Source organism: Pelodiscus sinensis, chromosome 1 (genome assembly GCF_049634645.1).
Source record: "Pelodiscus sinensis isolate JC-2024 chromosome 1, ASM4963464v1, whole genome shotgun sequence".
Lineage (NCBI taxonomy): Eukaryota > Metazoa > Chordata > Testudines > Trionychidae > Pelodiscus > Pelodiscus sinensis.
In genome coordinates this window covers 324962278-324985994 of record NC_134711.1, presented here as the reverse complement: position 1 = coordinate 324985994, position 23717 = coordinate 324962278, and the positions used below count along the sequence as shown (strand labels likewise).

The 23717-nt window shown below is 43.4% G+C and overlaps 1 protein-coding gene across 1 annotated transcript in view; it reads right to left on the bottom strand.

Annotated features, from left to right (window-relative positions):
• The window catches only part of CLPB (ClpB family mitochondrial disaggregase), a 139642-nt gene that overhangs the window by 57062 nt on the left and 58863 nt on the right, over positions 1–23717 (bottom strand). The window contains exon 6 of the mRNA XM_075919632.1: positions 6730–6827. Coding sequence (XP_075775747.1) covers positions 6730–6827 — 98 coding nt within the window. The remainder of the gene's footprint in view (positions 1–6729; positions 6828–23717) is intronic.

Sequence of the window (23717 nt, the reverse complement as noted above, 5' to 3'; positions counted from 1 at the left end):
AGCAAATAGATGATTTTGTTCCCTTTAGGAGAGAGTCCCCAACCATCCCATCCTTCTCCTCCTTTGGAAAAGTGGCAGTCATGGAACACCCATCCTTAGGACAGCGCATCCCAAACCTTCTGGTCGATAGGGTCTCCTTCTGCTCTTTTCCCTCAGATGACTCTTCCAAGACATTCTCAGCAGTATCTGTGCAGAGAGCCTGAAGGCAGTTGCTTACTTCTAAACTGGTAAGTTGGTTCTTCTCCTCCTCCTCTCTCTCACACACTGCCAACCTTTTGCATTGTTTTTCAGTCCCCTCTCTACTGTCCTCTCTGATTATTCAGCATGCTGTCCCTAGCTTGCACTTTGTGTGGACTAGGTCACTTTTATTCTCCAGGAGAAAGAAAAACATGACACAACTTGTTCAAGTCACAACTGCTGATCCCTCACTATCCCTATTTTTTACCTTGCAATGTATCAAGAGCCTCTGGAGATGATATATTTACTGCTCATCTAAGCCTAAAGCAGAAACTCTTGTTGGCCTTCCTGCAGGCAAACTCCCTCTGTTGGCTTTTCCTCTCTTCACTGCTTCCTAAGACCTCAGCACACTTAGACTTCTGTAAGGCATTTAATTTGGTATTGCATGACATTGATTAAAAAACGAAAATGATACAATTAACATGGCGCACGAGGTAACCTGATGACAGTCTATGTATTTGCACGAGAAACAAATATTTAGTAATGAGCTCTTTAATGTAGCAGAGAAGGGTCTAACACAATCCAGTGACTGGAAGTTGAAGCGAGATAAAAATCAGACTGGAAATAAGGCATGAATTTTAACACTGAGCAGAGTTTACCACTGGAACAATTTACCATGAGTCGTTGCGCATGCGTCATCTCCAACAATTTTTAAACCGAGAGTGGATATTTTTCTAAGAGTTCTGCTCTAGGAATTAGTTTGGAAAGTTCTTTGGCCTGTCTCAGATTTCATTATGACAATGGACCCTTCTGGCCTTAAAATCTATGAATTGCAAGGGGCGGGGTGTTATGGGTTTTTTTGTTTTGTTTTTAATTTAACACACTGAAGCCTCAAATTTGGGAGCAGAAACAAAACGCTTGCTCCAAATACCTGCAACGTGGTGGAGCCTGTGCCATCCTCCTGCACCCCAGACTAACTGAATGAAGCGCAGCACTTCTTAGAAAATGACTCCTGCTTTTTTAGGCACCAGGGTGACTGCAGAGGGTTGCAGAGACAGTGATGTAGCTGAGGACAGCAACCTGACTGAGTGTGAGATGAGGGACCGAAATGCTGGGACCCGCCTTTGATAGCTTTTAGTGTGACTCTGTGCTGTGTCTTTAAGATGTACCTCAGAGACGTTACAACCCAGGAGGATGTGCGGTGAAAGGGCTTTAAGCCAACTTTCTGCCCTCCACCTTCTTAGCTGTTCCAGGGCTGGAGAGGCCGCTGGTGTAACTCAGCCCTAGGCTTCAATATGGATTGCAGCACTGCCCTGAATCTCTGTAGGATCCCAGCCCTGTCACACCAGTGAGGGAGTCCTCAGGACCCAGTCTCACACTTGTCTCATCAGAGTCTAGGGTTTTTAGAGCCCATTGGCCCTCCTACAGCCCTTTTACCCATAAAAAAGCAGGAGTGGGGGACAGGGTCTCACTCTGTTTAGTGGCAAGACAAAACTTTCACTGATTTTTTACACCAACCATTTTTCTCCCTGTGCATGACTGCGCAAGGCTCCTTACAATGCCATCACAATTGCTCCTTAATCTGCACCACTTACCTCCTTCCTGTCACCCTCAGACCAAGGCATTGCCACGTAGCACTGGCTGGAGCAGGCAGTGCTGCATTGGCAATACGAAAGAGGAAACCAAAAAGAGAGCCTGACCTTGTCAAATGTTCTCTGGGCAGGGGACCAGCCACCTGTGAAAGTGACACCCCATTACATGGCGCAAAGGGCTATGAATGGGGACTGCTTTCCCCCTCGGATAATTGATCTCTAGTCCTTATGATTAAACTTTTATGGAACATTATTGCCATATAAGTGGATTACACCAGTGTTACGTGCTCTGAAAGAGATGTGGGGACTGATGTTCTGTTCTTCTTGTGCTAGGCAGGAGGCAACAAAGCTTCTAGGTTCACCTGGGCTAAGAGATTCTTGTGACATGGTGCCAAATGAAAAGGAGGAGAACCCATCTTTTTAATAAGAGATGCACTCTATTAGCCTTATCTGGCCTCACCTTGAGAGAGCAATCTCTGGCTCCCAGTTGCTAATATGAGTGTGGTAATTGTGATCACTGGCTTTTATTATTCTTTATCCTGTATGGCACCCCTCCCAGCCATGATTTCATTTACGGGAAAATATTCAAAGAACAGAGGTTCAAAAGCACAGCTGTTAGTGGGGCTGCGAGAACCTGGGCATGTGTAGGACACAACAACTTTTACATTACAGGAAAAGGAATTAAAAAGATTAAATAAACCAGGATTATGTATTTGTTTTCAGCTGGAAAACGTGTCAGGGATACGAACTAAGCTATTTAAGTAATGCCAGTCTTTAGAGATTTTCGGTGGCAGTTCATTCACGTCAAGGGGCAAATCTACTCCTGGAGTAACTCTGTTACAGCAAGGATTAATTTGGCTCAAGATCGTGTTCCTTATGAGGTTATTGGGATCCTTCTCGTGTATTTTAAAACATACAAGTATATCCTTGTGTAACTCTATGGAGGGACACTCTGAATAGTATGGATGTCTAAAACAGGAAGGGCATATAGCCTGAGAGAAAGCCTGCAAGAATGTGGGTGCCTAGTGATTTTAGATGTCTGGGATACAGGAAATCTACACTCTTATTCTTGCTGTGACAGGGATATGGAGCTTTTGGCAATCCGGAGGTCACCAGAACTATTGGTCTCTACTGGTTTTCCTACTGGTAGTCTCAACAGAGAGGTCAAGAACAGAACAGGCACTGTGACTAACTCAGAGCTGAGGCACATCATCTAGCTGGGGAAGCTGACTGCATTGCTTCTATTCTGGGGACAAAGCTAAGGACTTCAGTCTTCTGGGTTGTTAACTGGCCACCTTTCATCAGCAATACAACTCTCACAAGGTTAAACTTGGCCTCTTTACTACCCTACTTTGGCACATTCCTTTACGCTTAGCCCTGTCTGTGTGGCAACACCTTCAGGGTTCATTAACTTTGTTTAACAATGTGAATCAGCTGGCCTATACATAAAACAAGATTATAATAACACAGCAGAAGTATGCACAGAATTATTTTAAAATAAATTTAAAAATACATATGAAAACTCCTTGTTACTCTGTCACCATGATATGTAAATAAAATATATGTGATATGTCTATCTGGTGAATAGCCCCGCCAATTCATTCTCCAACTGTGATTAAAATGAGAAATAAATTCTCAAAGGGTCTCAGTGGAATGAATATGCAGGAGTGGGAAGGCAACCCTGATACCATCATATCCCCCTCAGCAGAATATTCATCATAAACCAGCTACACAGACTTATGTTTTATATACACCCTGAATCATTTTCATCAGCAACATCCACATATATTTATTTCCCCTCTCTCCTCCATCTACTCACTCGCTGACGCTGGACTCCAGAGGCCATTTAACCAAGAGATGACTTTTTTTTTCTCCTCTCAATGATTTAAGAAGTTTCTCTCAACATTTCTGTTTTAAAACTTTTACAGAGCAGCCCTGACTGTTACAGCTCACTCTGAGCAATGCCCCAAGATGAGAAGCATCTATGTTCTATGGAGAACTGCTCCATTCCAGCTCTTCCTTCTTGTAACAGCAGTGCACGGTAAGAAGACATGGCATTAGTCTGGAGGTTAGCGCAGGGAACTGCCTTCTCTCTTAGCTCTACCAAAGACTTCCTGTGTGACCTTTTGGCCAAGACTCTCGGTCTAACCAGTTAATGTGTTTTTACTTTGTCTGCACTAGACACTAGGCTTTTCTTAAAATCATGCTAATTGGCAGCTAACTAACATAGCTTAACACACCTCTCATTTTCCCAGCTTAGACAAGTTTTTAGGCCCACATTCTCAAGAGAGCAAATTCAATGTTTAAAGTTGGGAAAGCAAAAACAGGCACCCAAATTTAGAGGCCCCTTCTGAAAACATGGGCCGTAACCTTTATGGGCCTCAGCTTCCCTATCTGTAAAATGGGGACCCTGATACTTACCCACTTTGTAGGAAAGTTGTGAGGCTTAATGCACTGGGTAACTTGAGATTCTTAGAAGAACAGCACTCCAGATGTGTAAATCACCCTTGTTACCCCCCATAACAATGTCATTATTATTTTAATAAATACTTGTACTTAATAACTTTTAATGCTGCCTAACACTGGCATCAGTTCTACCTGTCTAATGCCCAGGAGCTTTATAATTACAAGGAAGAGAGGAGAATGTTCAATCTGAGTTCAGTTCTCTGCTCTGCCAGACTTATATTGGTGACCCTGGGCAAGTCACTTATCCCCTCTGTTCCTCTGTTTTCTGCGTAAGGAAATAGTGGCATTACAAATTTTCCCTGCTCCAGACCTATTCACTCCCTGTGCTCTTTACTGCAACTGCTGATCTCAATTCCTCCAATTGCTTTGTTTTTTTCTCCCCTTTGCAAACACATCCTTGTGGAGTAGGTAAGTCTTAATGTATCAAGGGAGCAAAGGAGTCTTAGAGAGGTTAGGTGAATGATCCAAAGCCATTCCAGAAACTACCCCTGGTGCTCAGGAGTTCCTGGATTCCAGTCCTGTGACTCAGCCAGTGGGTGAGATCTCAGACTAGTATCTGTCTTAAACCCACAAAACCCAGGCGTTTCAGAAGAGAAGACGGAGACAGCGCTTTGATGTTACTGTACTCTGCTTGGAGGCTACATGGGCAAGGGGACAACAAGTAATCTTATATTTGGTATGCATCACAACAGTGAGCCACAAAAAGCAACACAAAGGGCAGAACAGTTGGCACGGACATATCCGAAGATAATTCTAACATTTTTGAGTTCTATATCATATATATCAAGCGGGGTGCCCCAAGGGCTGGATCTAGAGCTGGTTTTATTCAACATCCTTATTAATGACTTGAATGAGGGGATGGGTTGCCCAGCAAGTTTGCAGATGACACTAAGTTAGGGGGAGAGGTAGATACACTGGAGAGTAGCGATCAAGGCTGGCCTACAACATTTTGGAACCTGAGGCGGGGAGCTCAAATGATGCCCCCATTCCCTCTCGCTTGGGCCAAAACTTTGAAAGGTCTCAATTCTCTGGGTCCTAATGGTACCCCTCCCCACAGTCTGGCACCTGAGGCAGCCGCCCCAGTTTGCCCCATGGTAAGGCCAGCCTTGGTAGTGATAGGGTCCGGAGTGACCTCGACAAATTGGAGGATTGCGCCAAAAGAAATCTGATGAGGTTCAACAAGGACAAGTGCAGAGTCCTGCACGTGGGACAGAAGAATCCCTAGCATTGTTAAAGGTTGGGACCAACTGGCTAAGTAGCAGTTTGGCAGAAAAAGACTTGAGGATTACAGTGGAGAAGCTGGATATGAGTCAACAGGGTGCTAATGGCATATTAGGGTGCATTAGGAGGAGCATTTCCAGCAGATCAAGGGAAGAGATTGTCCCCCTTTATTCAGCACCAGTGAGGCCACATCTGGAGTACTGTGTCCAAGTATGGGCCCCCCACGACAGAAAGGATGTGGATGAATTGGAGAGACTCCAGCGGAGAGCAGTGAAAATGATTAGGGGGCTGGAGCACATGATTTACAAGGATAGGCTGAAGGATTTGGGCTTTTTAGTCCACAGACAAGAAGAGAGGGGGGATTTGATAGCAGCCTTCAACTTCCTGAAGGGGGGGTTTCAAAAAGGATGGAGAGAGACTGTTCTCAATGGTGATAGATGACAGAACTAGGAGCAAGCTGCAGTGGGGGAGGTCTAGGTTGGATATTAGGAAAAACAATTTCACTAGGAGGGTGGTGAAGCACTGGAATGGGTTACCTAGGGAGGGGGTGGAACTGCCATCCCTAGATGTTTTTATGTCCCAGCTTGACAAAGCTCTGGCTGGGATGATTTATTTGGAGTTGGTCCAGCTTTGGGCAGGGGGCTGGACCCAACGACTCCTGAGGTCTCTTCCAACACTATGATTCTATGATCTTTAAGACAGATCTGAAGATACTCTGCATGGCGTTCCAGAGACACTGAAAGGATCAGAGATGTAACCATGCAAAGCTATCTTTCTAAAAGGTGTAGGGGCTAGAACAGTGATAGAAATGTAGCCGTGTTAGTCTGGGGTAGTTGAAGCAAAATGCAGGACAATGTAGCACTTTAAAGACTAACAAGATGGTTTATTAGATGATGAGCTTTCGTGGGCCAGACCCACTTCCTCAGATCAAATAGTGGAAGAAAGTAGTCACAACCATATATACCAAAGGATACAATTAAAAAAAATGAACAAATATGAAAAGGACAAATCACATTGCAGAACAGGAGGGGGATGCGGGGGGGGGGGGGGGGGGGGGGGGGGGGGGAGGAAGGAAGGTAAGTGTCTGTGAATTGATGATATTAGAGGTAGGGAGAGTGGGATGTTTGTGAGTTAATGGTATTAGAGGTGATAATTGGGGAAACTGTCTTGGTAATGGGTGAGAAAGTTCAAAGTCACAGGCCCTCTCCTTTGAAGTCTTGTCTTTGTAGTCGGAAAGAAAATAGTAAGTCACCTGAATCTTTAGCAGACTTACCTTTGTTTCTGATGCTTTCAGAAGTTTCATGACCTCCCCGTCACGGGCATAATCCAGTGGTGTGTGCCCCATTTCATTTCTCTGCAGGGGGCTGGCACCTGATTGCAAGGGGGAAAGGAGAGATCAGAGTTCAAACCTGGGGCACAATAAACAAGAAGCACACCTTGTGTCTCCCCACGCTCCCCAGTGTTCTCTTCTAGCCTTTGCTTTAAGGGATATTCAGATCACAAAGGGACAGTGGACAACCAGCACCTGGAAGGATGTCAGGAGAATAACAAAAGAAGAATGTCACTGGTGACAAAGCACATGGAGTGCCTGAAACAAAACACAGCAACTGGGCCAATGGCAGCTCCATGGAACTACTTCAGTTGCAACTGAATGCGGTATTCTTCTTCGCCTCTGATCAGAACTGTTGTCTAGGACTGCTGTGGCCTGTTAAACTGCTGCTGCCTTCTGCCGCAGAGGTGGCTGCATTTCAGAAGTGGTTCTTCTTCCAAGAGGCAACTAATCTCTTTGTGGGTTACAAAAACAGTCAGAGACACCTTCACAGACACCCTTAAGAGAGCCATGTACTAACACTGAGAACGCATCCCAACAACTCACCACCACCCGAACCAGACTGAACTCGGCAAAGCAAAGAGCAAATCAATTGACTCCAGGTGCCTTGGCAAAAGATAGGGCAAAATATGGTGCAATGGCTATTTGGTCCGAGATTAAGATTGGTAGATGTAATAAGGATGCCAGGGAAGTAGTCAAGGATACAAGAGACCTCACTGGATGAGACTCAGGGTATCCTAGCATTTCATGATATACCTGCAAAGGCAGAGATGCATCTTAACACCCATACCACATGAATAGTAGCCTGCTGTCTCCAACCAGAAAATGAGGGCTATGAAATATCCAATCTGTGGGTAACCCAACACGCTGAGGTTTTAACCAGCAAACTTGCATTAATTAGCCAGTCAGTATCTTCTAAAGTGACAGTGGTCTGAGAAACCTTGAGAAGCAGCGACGTTCTGTGGACAAAGCACAAGACTTGGAGCAAGGGATTCCAGGGTTCTGCTTAATGGTTCTGACACTGACTCTGTCTGCCCATCAGTAAAATGGGGATAACATTTACAAGAGTACCTGGGAGAGGATAGTGAACATCTGTACAGTGCTCAGAAAAAACGTAACTCACCAAAGTACTATTATGCTGTTCCTTCAACTAAACCAAGTTATTATAAATAAATTCTTTCCTATTAGTCTACATGGGATATTTGGAAGAGCAAACTCAGTTGCTCTAATTAACATAGACTGATGAGGCTGTATTTTTGCCTCTCAAATGTAGTCTGCCCCACAAAGCACACTATCAACACTAACAGTGAACAGCAATCATATTAAACCTAAGAGCTGTCACTGAAAGGGCTCTTTGCTATCACGAACTGAAGAGATTAGCCACTTTTAAGCGCTGGCATCGGGGATCTATATTTGCTTACAGAATGAAAAATGTGCTCCATAAACATTCGACACAGAGTAATTTCTATTGCAAGCCTTGTCATTGCAAATAAAGAATATGATGAGGACAGGTGAGATTGTATACTGCCTGGGCTGGCCACTCAATATATTTTAAAGAGACAGAGGCCCCAAAACGTACCCACAGTCCTGATGTTTTCAAAAACACCTTCAGTTTGTGCTAGTATGAGTAGGGAGCAAGGAAAAGTTTTCTGGGCTCTTCGGATGAAGATATCCTGGAGGCCAGGTCTGGTTTCATTTCAGGATGGCCGAGGGTTTCTTTTTGCCCTGGATCTATCAATAATGTCTATCCAATATTGGCCTAATCCCCTTGTTAATAATGGCTTTGACGACTTGACTAATTGCTGCAATAATTGATAGAACCTGACTCATACAACTGGTCGATTTCACCTCAATAAAATATTACGCTTTAATAAATAACAGTGTCACTCCGTGTGCTAATAGAACACAAAAGTGGCTACTAGTTCATAAGAGCCCTGTCCTGACCTTCCTTCGCCATCCCCCCACCCCCATGTCTTCCCCACAAGCCAGGCAGCTGGTCCAGAGAGCAGAGCCTTTTGGACAGAGCAGTCTTGGCAATCTATTGTGTGCACACTCAGAGGGCTCCAACCTTTAGATCCTTAATAGTAGGCAATTTGTCACCTCCCACTAGCTGTCTCTAGCGGGGGATCAACACCTGGGCAACACCCCAGGCTGTGCAAGGCACCCACGTCCCCCTTGCTCATATTAGTAGGCTCTGGCTTATAATATTTGATAAATAGCATGCTAGTTCACTTCTAGCATCAGTGCAGCAATGTGGAACTGGAGCAGCTGCATAAGGTCACTCATTGGGGAAATATGTTTCTGTCAGTGGTATTGAAAAAAGTTTAGTGGAGTGACAGGTCTCAATTTTTCAAATTTTATTAACTCCATCCGCTTAACAATTTGTCATGAATTCCTTCAGATTCCAGATAACTGTCAATAGGGCTCAGGATGGGTGGGTGCTGGCGCAGCACAGATTTATGCTGCTTTATTCGGTGGCAAGTTTTTAATAGCTCCTAGTGGGGGGAGGGGAGAGGAGAACAGCACATGAAAAGGACAACCCTATGCACAGAATGTAGGAGAGACTGAAGCTTTCTCAAGCCTCCTGCAATGATGGGGGCAGGGGAGAGAAGGATCCTTAGTGGCGATTTTGTTCTGACTTTCTTGTTTAAAAGTTACAAGCTACTGAGATGGGAACCAGTAAAGGTATCAATGCTTGGGGCCCATTCCCAGCTCTGCCATGAATGACCTTTGGGCAAGTCACTTTCCGTTTCTCTCTCAATAATTTAGTTTCTTCTGTACAATGGGGATAATACTTCCTACCACACAATGGGTATTATGAGGGGCACAAACAACACTGATGGGGCTGTAAGAACATAAGGCAATTACTTTTCTCTAAGAGGTGGATAGAGAAGAAAATTGCATTAGTTGCAACACAGCACACAGTATAGTCGGGCGTTATGCAAACTATGGTACAGACTGTAGTTCCACCAAAGTACTTAGTCCAGTCCTCCTGTCACCAAGTCTAGAGCTGACTCTCTTTCGCAGGTCACCATTCTTTGGTGTCCATGCCACAGACATAACTATGTCTGCTGGGAATGGCCATGAGACCATTCGTGTCCTGGTGCTGTCAAAGAAAGCTGCAGTTTGCAAAAAAAAAAACCTGAGCAAAATGACACCCACATCCCATACTAAATCTCCTTTCCTTTGTTCATGCACTGAAGAAACCACAGAAGGATAATGATAACAACATTGTATTCTTACAGCACAGCAACCCATACAACTATCAGCAGAGCTACTCTGGTACAAACATAACAATTATCTTCGCTGGCTGACAAAAGCTTTTAATTTTTATTTGTATAACCTATACTCCCAAGGAGTAAAGTTTCAGAGGAGTAGCCATGTTAGTCTGTATCTGCAAAAACCATGAGGAGTCCTGTGGCACCTTAGGTACCAAGTACTCCACTTAGGAAGGAACAATCAGTGTCACACATACAGAATGGAAGTGACTGTCCAGGAAGGAGTACTGCTGAAAGGGATCTAGGAATTATAGTGGACCAGAAGCTAAATATGAGACAACAGTGTGACACTGTTGCAAAAAAAAGCAAACATGATTCTGGGCTGCATTAATAGGAGTGTTGTGAGCAAGACACAAGAAGTCATTCTTCCTCTCCACTCTGCACTGATTAGGCCTCAGTTGGAGTATTGCATCCAGTGCTGGGCACCACATTTCAAGAAAGATGTGGCGAAATTGGAGAAGGTCCAGAGAAGAGCAACAAGAATGATTAAAGGTCTAGAAACATGAGCTATGAGGGAAGACTGAAAGAACTGGGCGTGTTTAGTTTGCAAAAGAGAAGACTGAGAGGGGACATGATAGCGGTTTTCAAGTTATCTAAAAGGAGGAGGGAGTAAAATTGATCTCCTTGGCATCTCTGATAATAGAAGCAGCAATGGGCTTAAACTGCAGCAAGGGAGATTTAGGTTGGACCTTAGGAAAAACTTCCTGTCAGGGTGGTTAAACACTGGAATAAATTGCCTAGGGCGGTTGTGGAATCTCCATCACTGGAGATATTTAAGAGCAGGCTGGCTGATCAGGGAGGTTCTAGACGGTGCTTGGTCCTGCTGAGAGGGGACTTGATTTCTCAAGGTCCCTTCCAGTTCTAGTAGTCTATGATTCTACGACATGCTCTCTGGAATTGGGCAGGGAGAGTTAGCTTCACCAGGAATGGCTAGGCATGCAGTTGAGAGCACACTGCCCTGTCTGTATGGCTGGTGCAGGTCTCAGCTTGGTGGCTTTCTAGCTGAATTCCTTCTAGGGGGCCAGCCCACAGCACAGCTTGCAGGCACTGCATCCCAGCATGCTTGATGGAATTCAGGGCAGAATTCTGCTCTAAGAGAGCAAGGCTTTGCAGGGACAGGCTCTCAGTTTCCCTAGAGCAAACACAATTCTCTTTTTTAAACAGAAGATAATGCCACACTGAGCTGGAGGAAACCTAAACTTATGAAGATTTATGCTGTTGGGGATGCTCCAGAAAGACACACTGAAAGCCAGTGCCTCTTTCTAGTCCTACAGCAGCTCCTCAGACCTGTCAGGCACTGAAACTAATTACATGCACTGCCCACACACTCAGGTGTGTTAAAAGCAATTTGCTGCTATAGTTACTTCTCTCCACGGCCTTGTTTCAAGCACCAAAATAGCCAAGGATTCACCAGGAGATAGCAGCCCATATGACTTGCTGGGGATTACACAATGTCATCAGCCATCAGCTTTGACAAGCAGTGACATTATTATTGCTTACATGGCTAGTTAAAGTAATATACAAAGACTTCTGTCCTCCCGAGTCCTCTGTGATTGAATTAGCATGATCACCCTTTTTTCAGTAAAATAAACCTATTTTTAAATCAATATGGCATAAATATTTCACAGGTATCTTTTAACATATAGTATTAACATTAAACAGCTTTTGCTGCCCTAAAGGAGCCACTGTAGACCTGTAATCCTACCGAATGTGGGGTGTTTTGTGGGTGTTTGGGGGTTTTTTATTGAAAGATAAAAGGAACACATCAGGGCCAGATCCTCAGCTGGAGTAAATTGCTGTAGCTCTATTTATTTATTCCTGCTGAGAGTCCGGCCTTCTTTCTTCAAATGATGCTTCCTGCAAGCTTGGATTTCACTGGGTGCACCTCCTACCCCCGGAGAAAGTGTTCCAATCCCATCAACGGAAGAGCTGGGGGAAATTTTTCAAGAGCATGAAAGTGATTTAGGACCCTTAGGAATGTTTGAATATTACACCCTAGACCTTTTAAAACCCATCACTGCTTGTCCTTTACGTAGGCAAAACTCTCGCTTATGTTCACAGGAATTTTTCCCCAGTTAGGATTCACAGGATTGATCTCTTTCAGCGTACTTACCTATCGAGACAAATTTAGTCCTCAGTTGCATCTGTGAAAACACCAATGTCTATGGGATTGCACACAAACGTAGACTCAAAGACCAGCATCTTCTCTCCCCTACACTTTGTTTTGGCTGTTTCTTCATAAACCAATTCCAAACCAAATTCTGATTTGACAAGAAGGGCTTGATCCTGCAGATGTTACTCAAGAATAAATCGTCCACTGAAGTCAGCAGATGCTCACCAAGTAAGGGATGAAGCAGAAAATCCGAAGTCTCCAACATGACCTATATACATATCCTTATGTCAAGGCACGAGATAAACCCTGACATTTCTCTTAATACATCTTTCCAAAGACCTTCCAAGAAAGCAAGAACCAGAGAAGATGGAAATACTGGAGATGAATCATTGGCTGTCCAACTAGTATCAAGCTGAAGGTTTTGGGCCCCAGTGCAGTGGAAGAGGGATTTGAATAAACAGAAAGGCCTGAATCTCATAGGTAGAGAACTCAATTTCTCATCTGGAGATTAGCTGGAGCAGTCCGGAAGGTGTTAAACTAGAAATGCAAGAGGAGAGTGCTAAGGCGGCAAATGCAGTACTAATTCAAATTTAGCCATGCCATGAACAAACTGAATCAATGTAAGAAAGAATGTGAAGAGAAGGATTTTTTCAATGATGCCTGGAGTCTGGGTAGTGAGCAAGAGGAATTAGAAATTCTCACTGATGGGAAGAAATTTGATATAATTGGCCATACTAAAATCTGGTGGGACAATCTTCATGATTGAAATGTTACACTCACTAGTTATAATCTGTTCAGGGAGGATAGAGTGGATAAAAGGGGAACAATGGAACTCCACATTAAAGACATGAATATCTGTTTTGGAGTTATTGATAACTCAGAAGTGCAGTGTGATGAATGCATATGGATCGATGAGCTAAGGAGGGAGAGAGTACTGCTGAAGGTCTATTATAGATCACTGAATCAAACCAGTATGAGTTACTCTTCTATACTTGTTTGATTTGTGTGGAAAACAAAACTGTGTAGTTATGATGGACTTTAATGTGGGAAAAAAATATGCTGCAGTTCTCATGCATTTTAGATCTTCTACGAATTATACACAACAACTTTCTAATGCAAAGGGAATTGTACCAAACACAAAATAACTGTTTTAGACCTTAGTATGATGGAGATATATGGATTCATCACTGGACTGAAAGTTGGTAGTTACAGATGGTCCAGTGATCATGATCTGATTACTTTTCAAATGGGCTAACAGAGGACAGGCCCAACCAGAAATACAAATTACCTGGATAATTGAGTATTTGGATAAGTGAGGTGGCAACATTTCCTACCAATGATATAGGCCCATCCCTACATAGACATAGTAAAACTTAATAATGATGCAGAAAAGGGAGAAGTTTTCAATAAACGCCTTTCCTCTGTATTTGAAAAGAAGCAGGATGATGTAGTTGTAGCACAGAAAGATAATGAAGTATCTTTCAGTCCATTAGTAACTGAGGAGGATTTTAGACAACATCTACTAGGGATAAATATTTTTAAGTCAGCACGTTTGGATAACTTGCACCCAGAAGTCTTAATAGAGGAAGTTGGGGAGATCTCTGTTCCACTGATGATAGCATGTAATACATTGTAGACTATCAGGGAAAGTCTAGAAGATTCTAACGTTATGTTAATATTAAAAAAAATGGCGAGCCAGATGACCAGGATAATAATAGGCAGGTGAACATAAGAATAAGAAAAGGGTATCACATGGAGGAGAGAGAAAAAATATTCTCCTTAACCTCTGAGGATAGGACAAGAAGCAATGGGCTTATATTGCAGCGAGGGAGGTTTAGGTTGAACATTAAGAAAAACTTCCTGTCAGGGTGATTAAGCACTGGAATAAATTGCCTAGATTGCTGAGGCATGATTTTCCTTTAGAAAATCCATGCTGACTCCTCCCAAACATAACATGTTTATCTATGTATCTGATCATTCTGTTCTTTACTATAAATTCAACCAAGATGACTGGTACTGAAATTAGGCTTATTGGCCTGTAGCCGTCAGGATCACCTCAGAAGCATTTCTGAAAAGTCAACTAGGGGGCTGCACTCCCTGCTAGCTACCCCCGGGAGGTAGGCAGCTCCGGCCCTCCCCCACTGCCACTGGACAGGGCGATGCCATAGCACCCCTAGCTCTCCACCATCTGTTGGGTGGGAGGGGTGGTGCCTCGCCAGCCCTGGCTCTCTCCCCTCTGGAGAGAAGGGTGGGGCTACTCCAAGGCCTCATTAGGCCCCGTGCTCTCCCCCGGTCACTGGGTGAGGAAGGGGGGGGCTCACCAGCCCTGACTCTTTCCCCCCCAGCCGCCAGGGGTGGCTGGGCCGAGGCCAGGCTAGCCCCAGCTCTCCCCACACCGCCTGCGGCCATCGAGCAGGGCCGAGGCCGCACCAACCCTGGCTCTACCTCTCCCACTGCCCCCCTCTGCTGAGCAGGGCCAAGGTCACGCCAGCCCCAGCTCTCTTCCCCTGGCAGGTAGCTGCTCTGAGGCCTCGCCAAGCCCTGCGCTCTCCCCCTGGCCGCTGGAGGGGAGCCACTCCAAGGCCTCATCAGGCCCCGCGCTCTCCTCCCGGCCGCTGAGCACCGGGCAGGAGGGAGGCTGCAGTGCAGCAACCGAGCACTGGGGAAAGGGGAGGGGTGAGAGAGGGAGGAGGAAGGTGGGACACCAGAGTCATGCGGGTTTTTTTTATATATAGAAAGAGATATAACAAGGTACTGATAGTCCCCGACTTACGAATAAGTTACGTACCAAACACTTGGTCGTAACTCGATCTATTTGTAAGTCAGACCCCATTAATTTAAATGGGGCTGTGCTGTTTGTAAGCGCGGATCGCACATTCGTATCTCGGGGACCGGCTGTAATGTGCTTAATGGCAGGTTGGTCTTAAGTGCGGATGGTCTTATGTCGATGTGTTTGTAAGTCAAGGACCACCTGTATCCTACAGTCATCTGGTACACAGACCGATTAAGCAATAGTTTACATACCACAGTTAGGCCAAGTCTACACTAGGAAACTATTTCAAAATAACTAAATTTGATTTAATAACTCCCGATTTTACAAAATTGAAACAGCATGTCCCACTACAGGGAAGCCTCGAAATTAGTCCGAGGCAGGCTCCGTTAATGTGGAAGTGCTGGGGAATAATTAGTTCAAAATAGCACCAGATAGTCCACACTAACTTTGTTTCTAAATAACTATTTTGAAATTAGCGTTATTCCCCAAAGAAAACAGGAGTTCACATTTCAAAATAAGTAACCCCTTATTTTGAAATAATGGGTATGGTAGTGTGGATGCTCAGCATATAAATTCGACCTAAAGGGGGTTATTTCAAAATAAAGCCCTAGTGTAGACCAGTGCTTAGTAGTTCTACCGTGTCATATCTGGGTTCCCTCAGAACACTTGGGAAAATACCATTGGGTCCTGATGATTTATTGCTGTTTAACGTATCAGTTTGTTCCAGATGGCATAACTGGCACCTAACCATTGCATGAATCTTGTACTCATCTCCTGCACAGGACTTTTTTCTCAGAGTACCTCAGAGAAACATTTGGTCCTATAGTAATATTTATACTTGTATCAGTAGTGCCAGAGAAAGAGCAAAATCTTCCAACTCCTCTCTCAAGGGCTTGTCTTCACTCTGGGCTAAATTGCTGCTGCAATCAACGGAGGGGTGTAGAATTAGTGGGCCTGGTGAAGAGGAGACAAATCGATGGGTGAGCACTCTCCCATTCACTTCTGTACTTCACCTCAGTGAGAGGCAGAAGCTATGCTGGCAAGAGACGCGCTCCCATTTTGACACCATGTTAAGTCAATATTAACTATATCAACTTAAGTTACAGAAGTTATGTAACTCAAGCTGCATATCTTACATTGATTTAACACTCTAGTGTAGACAAGGCCTTTGCTTGTTACTATGCTCATTACTGATCACTGTCTTAACTACTGCTTGGCCTTTCTGCATCTGTTATCACGGACCAGCCGTCAAAGGAACAGGCTTTGCATCTCAAGCTAGTCCTTCCTCCTGTTTTTTTTTCACTTTATTTTTTCAAATATAGACATGCTGGACTAAGGATGCAAAGGTTTAACCAGTTAACCAGCAAGCATTGCCTTACCAGCGTGCTTACCCAGATAACTGGTACGGATGTTAAAATTCATTCATTCAAGTATACATGTAATCGCTAAACTTTCCCAGTGGTTACAGTTATATGCCAGGGCAGTTGGTCCTAAACCTATTATTTAACCGGTTAACAATTTATACAGGATTTTACATCTCTAAGCTGGACTCGTGTCTATATATTTTCACTATAACTTATAAAAACATTTTTGTTTTACCAAAATATAAATTAAATACCAGGTTCTGCTCTCAGTTATGCTGGTGTAAACTGAGAGATTAATTTGCCTTTGATGACGTTACTATTAGTTTACACTTTACAGCATTATAACTCAGAATTTTAGGTGTTGGATCATCTGTCAAGAATTCTCACAATGGACAAACTCTATAAGTGGGTTAGCAAGTAAGAAAAAAACCACAACCTAATCACAGTGCAATATTTTGGAACCTCCTCTCTCATAGAATTGAAGACAAATCATATTCAAATGGTGCCAGTATTAAATGGTTAAGTAAGCTCGTAATTTACACACACCGATCAAGCAATAAGCATGCATGGAGCTCATTACAGAGTACGTCTATCAAATATGAAGCACACATGTAGTCAGTTCCTGATATTATTTAGGCAGTGGGCACAGAAGAAAAACTCAAGACACAGTATATGGTACTGAACTTGTGCCTCAACGTTACCAACCCCTTAAATGTTTAACTGATTTGGGGTTGCCACATTTGCTCCCAGGGATGCACAAGAAGGGAGAACTGTAGTTACCCCATGATGAACCATTATAATCCTGGTTTTGTATTTTTAGCTTGGAAAAGTCTTCACTGCTTATATCTTGGTGCTTCAGGAGTGTTTGCTCATTCACATTTCTCACACTGATTTAATTCCATTAACACCTCTCTATTCATATTGTTTTATAGCTGCCTCATTTCTAGGGGGAACAAAACCACTTTTAACTATGTTCTTACGAGATCAACGTGAAAAGCGATACTAAAGAATAATACTCTCTCTCTCTTCGTATATTCTCTCTCTCTTCATATATATGTGTAGCTATTAAATGCCTTACAAATGGTTATGTCAGTGCAAAGCTTTGTGCCCAGAAAGACTTCAAAGGGGATCTATTTGTTCCCCATCCTGTGGGGAAACTATTCTTAAAAGCTTCGACATGGACATAAACGTGCTTGGGCTCACACACTTATTACACTCGCCACGGCGGGACATTAGAATCCTCAGCGCAGTGATATGATTGGATTTTAAATCCCAGTCTCTGAGGGTTTTAATTACTGGTCTGGGGCTGCTGGGAATGGAACTCACTGCCTTTGGACAGAGGGGGTCGATACACTGGCCCACAACATATTGAGCCATGACGCCTGCAGACACTATTGTGCTATTTAATCATCTTTTGCAAAATTTACAGTGTAACAGAAGGAATCAATACTGAATTTATCACATTCTCTTGTAAATATGAGCAGAGAGAGGGAGAGAGAGTTTAAGACACTCTTATGAGAGCAAAAGGCCTGGGACAAACGTGCCTGAACAGTACAATGACATCCCTGCTTTTTAAAGGGGTGGAGTAACACAAAAAGCTGGGTTGCCCAGGTTGGCATGTGCGGGGCTCTCAAGAACCTGGTCTTGATCCTCCCCCTGCCACTCTGGAGTCTGGTGGGGCTCAGAAGGCTGTAGAAGAAGTGAACTCATTCCTGGAGAGGAGTTGGGTGGGTATCGCCAGAAGTGCTCAACAGCGCTGCCTTCGGGTAATGATGGGCTGGGCTCAAGGACCTGTAACAGTAATATCCCTCCTCCACAGCTGGGAGGAGGGTGTGTGTGTATACACACGCACAGCAACTGGCACAATGGGAGGCCTTTAAGTGCTACTGTGATACAAATTAAAAGATTTCTTGCACACTGTACTAAAATACAGCCTTGTCCAACTAGGGGGAAAAAGTGTGTTCACATCTCAAGTATGAGGGAAAGCCCTAGTGAAAAAGCTTGAAGTTTTCACACAAATCAGCAGGTGTAGTTAAAAACTATGGATGAGGCAATGACAAGGCCCAGCCATTTCTAGCTCCCTTTAGCAGATCCAGACACGTACACATTTGTGGCAGGAATTTCTAAAATGAAAGGCATGGAAGAAGCTAACCTGGCTCACAGGCAGCTCGCTGTCTGTTTGCCATTATTGTAGACACAAATGTCAGCTCGCTTCCTCAGAATCTTGACTGAGCTCAAGTCATATGAACAAAAACTGCTGTGGCTGTGTTAAGAGGGGAGGTGGAAAACACTGCCACAGCAGCTACAAAGAAATCCCACAAATAATTTCTGAGGAGGGTGTTCTTGAAACAAACCACCTACCAGCTGGAGTTTCTGTGGCTCTCCCATCTCTTAACTCCCTCCTTAAAGTATTTTAAAACAATGGGCCTGGTTTGACACTCACTTATCCTGTGGTAACTCCATTGATTGAAGTATCTCTCCTTTTCTGATTTATACCAGACTACCAAGATCTGAATCTTGTGGCTGCATATTCCCTTACGGCTACTGTATTAATGGGGATGTGCTCATCATCTCCAGCAAGAGTCCACTGCTGTCAACAGTGCCTCCCTCTAGGACAGAACTCTTGGCAAAATTTTTGGTCAAGATTAAGATATGATCACAGTTTATCAGTATAATACCTAGATGGGGAACAAATGATTTGATAATGGGCTCTTCAATCAAACAAAGGCAGAACATGGCCTAATGGCTGGAAGTTGGAGCTACACAAATTCAGTATGGAACTAAAACTCCAATTTGCAAGTGTGTGGACATTTTAGAGAGGAGTCAGACAAGATGATCATAGCAGTCCCTTCTGACTTTATAATCTAGGAATCTTCATATTAAGCAGATTTCAGATGTAGGAAAACAGATATAATTATATCCTGGAATTTTTCTGATAATACCACAAGCCATTCTGGCTTTATGATGTCAAAAGTCCCATTCCATGTAACTGAATCCCTGTAATTCACTTACCTATCATTTATTCTATAGCCAATATTAGTAATTATAATGTACCGAGCAAGTAAATGTCAAGTACTACCAACAAATGTACTGTTCTAAATTTACTGCATACTGGGTTCAGCGGTCTAAGTTCTTGTCTCACTATAATGTACTTTTTTATATTTTCTAGATTACAGATGTGTATGTATTACCAAGATTACAGTTTAAGCATGGTGTGTAGGGAATCAGGCACCAAATCTGTAACTGTGACCGTTACTGCCAACAATCATTCAAAGAGGTAACACGTCAGAGGAAGTAGGGGTAGAGCAGCACTCTGTTTATAGCAAGGGACTGACTTGAGAAACCTGAGTCCTAGTCCCATCTCTGCCTGTGATGTGACGTGCTGGCGTAGGGCCAGGTCTTCAGCTTCTCTGTCCCTTGGAGATTTTTAATCCCAGTCTTACTGATTTTAACACTGGTCTGAAATGGAGACCAATACCAGAGATCAGAGTCCGTGCGATGCACATATTAGTGATTGTGAACAGAAGTCAAACGGCACACAAAATCCATATAAATGCTAGGGCAGGTGTCAATAATTGTGAATGGCATGCAGAGAACTGGTGTAAATTGTTGTTTACTGTCAAATATCTCCTGTGTGGAAATTACAGAATTGTAGGTCTGAATGGGATCTCCAGTCCAGTTCCCTGCACTGAACGCAGCACTAAGTATTATTTAGACCATCCCTGACATGAGTTTATCTAATCTGCTCTTAAAAATCTCCAGTGATGGAGTTTCCACAACCTCCCTAGGCAATTTATTCCCATACGTAACCACCCTGCCACTTAAGTTTTTCCTAACGTTCAACCTAAATCTCTCTCTCTGCTATTTAAGCCCATTGCTTCTTGTATTATCCTTGGAGGTAAAGGAGAACAATTTTTCTCTCTCCTCCTTGTAACAACCTTTTATGTACTTGAAAACTGCTATCATATCCCTTCTCAGTCTTCTCTTTTCCAGGTTAAACAAATCAAATCCTTTCAATCTTCCCTAATAGGTCATGTTTTCTAGGCCTTTAATTATTGTTGCTCTTCTCTGGACTTTCTCCAGTTTCTCCACTGGTGCCCAGAACTTGGCACAATACTCCAGCTGAGACTTAATCAGCACAGAGTATAGCAGAAGAATTACTTCTCATGTCTTGCTTACAACACATCTACAAATACACCCCACAATGATGTTTGTTACACTGTTATCTCTATGGCCCTCAAATCCTTTTCTTCAGTACCCTTTCCTGGGCATTGTATGTGTACAACTGTTCCTTCCTACGGCAGAGTACACTGCATGAGTCCCCACTGGATTTCATCCTATTTCCTTCAGACCATTTCTCCAGTTTGTCCAGATCACTTTGAATTTTAATCCTATCCACCACACAGCACTTGCAACATTCCCCCTCTGAGCTTAGTATCACTCGCAAACTTCATAAGCGTACTTTCTATGCTATTACCTAAATCATTGATCAAGATACTGAACAGAACTGGAACCAGAACTGATCTCTTTGGGACTCCGCCTGATAAAGCCTTCCAGCTGATTGTGGAACACTGATAATTACTCTCTGGGTATGTTCTTTCAACAAACTAAGCATCCACCTCATAGTAGCTCCATCTAGGTTGTATTTCCCTAGTTTATGAGAAGGTCATGTGAAACAGTATCTAAAGTCTTACTAATGTCTAGATATACACATTTACCACTTCCTTCCTATCCGCAAAACTTGTTACTTCGAAAAAGAAAGCAATTACATTGGTTTGGCATGATTTATTCTTGACTCATCCATGTTGACTTTACTTATCTTATTATCTTCTAGGACTACTTAAATATTTGCTCCATTATCTTTCTGCATACTGAAGTTATATATTTGTCCTTTTCCAGTCTTTTGGAATCTCTTCCATGCCTTTTCAAATAATATCATCTAATGGCTCAATATCTCCTTAGCTCTTTGAATAGCATCCTAGAATACAAGGATGTATTTCATCCAGCCCTGAACTTAAAGAAGCATCTAACTTGTGTAAATAATTTTTAACTTGTTCTTTCCCTATTCTAGCCTCTGATACTACCTCATTTACTGACATTAGTTACTTTAGACATCCAATCACTATTAACCTTTTTGGTGAAAATGAAAATAAAAAAGTCATTTAGCACTTCTGCTATTTCCACATTTTCCATTTTTTTGTTCCTCATTGAGTAACGTTCTTACCCTCTCCTTTGTCTTCCTCTTGCTTCTATCTAATATGTTTGCAGAATGTTTTCTTGTTACTCTGTATGTCTCTATCTAAATTAACTTTAAAAAAAGAAATAATCTTGCAGCACCTTAGAGACTAACAAAACGTAGATGGTATCCTGAGCTTCGCAGGCACAACCCACTTCTTCAGATGAATGGAGTTAAATTGAATCTTGTTTTGTGCCTTGGCCTTTCTAATTGTATCCAACTATACTTGTATTGTTTATAGTCATTGTGACGACGCGTTGGGGTCCCCCGTCTCCTGCACCCCCAAAATGGCACGAACAGACTCCACCAGCCAGTAGAATAGAGGTGGTTTATTGCTTCTCCAAGATACAGCGCAGCACAGATGTCATCAGGTTACAGGGCAGGCCTAGGATGCCTCAGCCCCCCTTGATACCGGGGGGGGGGGGTGTCTCGGCTTCTAAACCTCCCAGCCTGTTGCTGAGGCTGCTTCCTCCATGATCCCAGCCAGCAACTAACTAACTCTCCTCCAGCCCTGCCCCCCAGCCAGGGCAGCATCCACCTTCCTTTGTTTCTCCCCATGGGGGGTGGCTGGTCAGACAGGTTGAGACACCCTTTGCATAATGACTCATCCTGTTTTGCTGGGCCGTGGTACCAACTGTAGCCAGTGGGGGTTACCCCAGAGCCAGCAGCATAGAAACCAGCCAGGTACCCCCCACTACGTCACAGTCATCCTTTGTAATATGACCTAGTTCCCTCTTTTTGCAGGACTCTCTTTTGAGTTTCTGATAATTGACAATCTCCTGGTTAAGCCAGGATGGTCTCTTGCCATACTTCCTAGAATCTAAATAGACTGCATACTGGCATCTATTATGGCACTTGGCCTCAGGAAGAAGCAGGGGACACATGGGTTTCTAAAGCTACAGAGCGGTAATAAGTTTTTCAATGAGGTAGGAAGGGTTAGGGAGAATGTCATAATCAACTGAAGTTGATAAGGCACAGGAAGGAGATGGTCTGGGTCCGGCATCAGGGATGGGGGCTGGAAGTTTGTCACTCCATCAGGGATGGGAATGGAGAGTGAAGAAGTGTTAGCAGCCGGACGGTGATCAATTTGGGGAAGAGGGGACACCTATTACTTTTACATAAAGACATTAAATACAACTCCATCTATTTTAGTGCACTGTTAGAATGACGTACTTAAACACACAAAAGTTATAAGCAATTCAGCCAAACTGCATACATTTACTAAATAAAAACATACATTTAGCAGCCTGAAGCGTAATCCAATCTACTACAGATGTCATATATGCCATTCAGCTGAACAAACTTTGTTACAGGAACCTTAGCTTCTGGATTTCTTGACTTCTGTGCATTTACACTCTCAGCCTTAACTTAGTATATGGGGTGGGGGGAGGCAGGAGGTGTTGTACTATCTTATATTTAATGTGTTCAAGCATTGAAATAAAGAAATTAGAGACAGACAAGACCAAGTAGGTGCCATCTAAGCCAACCCTTCAGGCCAGTGCAGTGTCATCCCCTCAATATATTCTCCCCTCGTTTGTCCAAGTCCAGTTTTAAATTACGATAAGCGTATCACAGCCAGCAACATTCCTCACAATTAAAAACCCGTGAAAAGAAAATAGTAGCTAAAAGAGCTGCTAATAGAAAATAGTAACTGAAAGGGTTTGCAGCATGGTGATGCTATGCCAGCCCTAAAGAGCAAATGGTCTAGCACAGCTGCTGTAACAGGCAGCAGAAAGGTCATGCGGGATACCACAGAAGAGCATTGAGAAAAGGCCTTCCAGGAAGCTGGCTACTCACACAGAAGGTTGCTTTAAATCTTGAAAGGCAAATTCAAATTGGATCAAGCCAAGGGCTGGGTAATAAATAAAACTCACTAGATTTCTGTAGCCGCTTTCAGCTAAGTAACTCATAGCCCTGTGCACACCCTTTGTAGATTAGATAAAGCCCAGCTCCCCTGCTAGGCAGGTATTGTTATACCCATCACACAGCTGGGTAATCTGAAGCACAGAGAAGTCACTCAGGAGTAGAACCTGACTGATGTCAGTGGAATTGCACAGGTAGAATCATTTGATCCCTCCAGTCGGATAGGTTCCATGCCGTCATGCACAGGTTGAAGAACAGGCTCAGCATTCGATGTCCAACCTGAACCCCTGTTCTACTCTCCCAG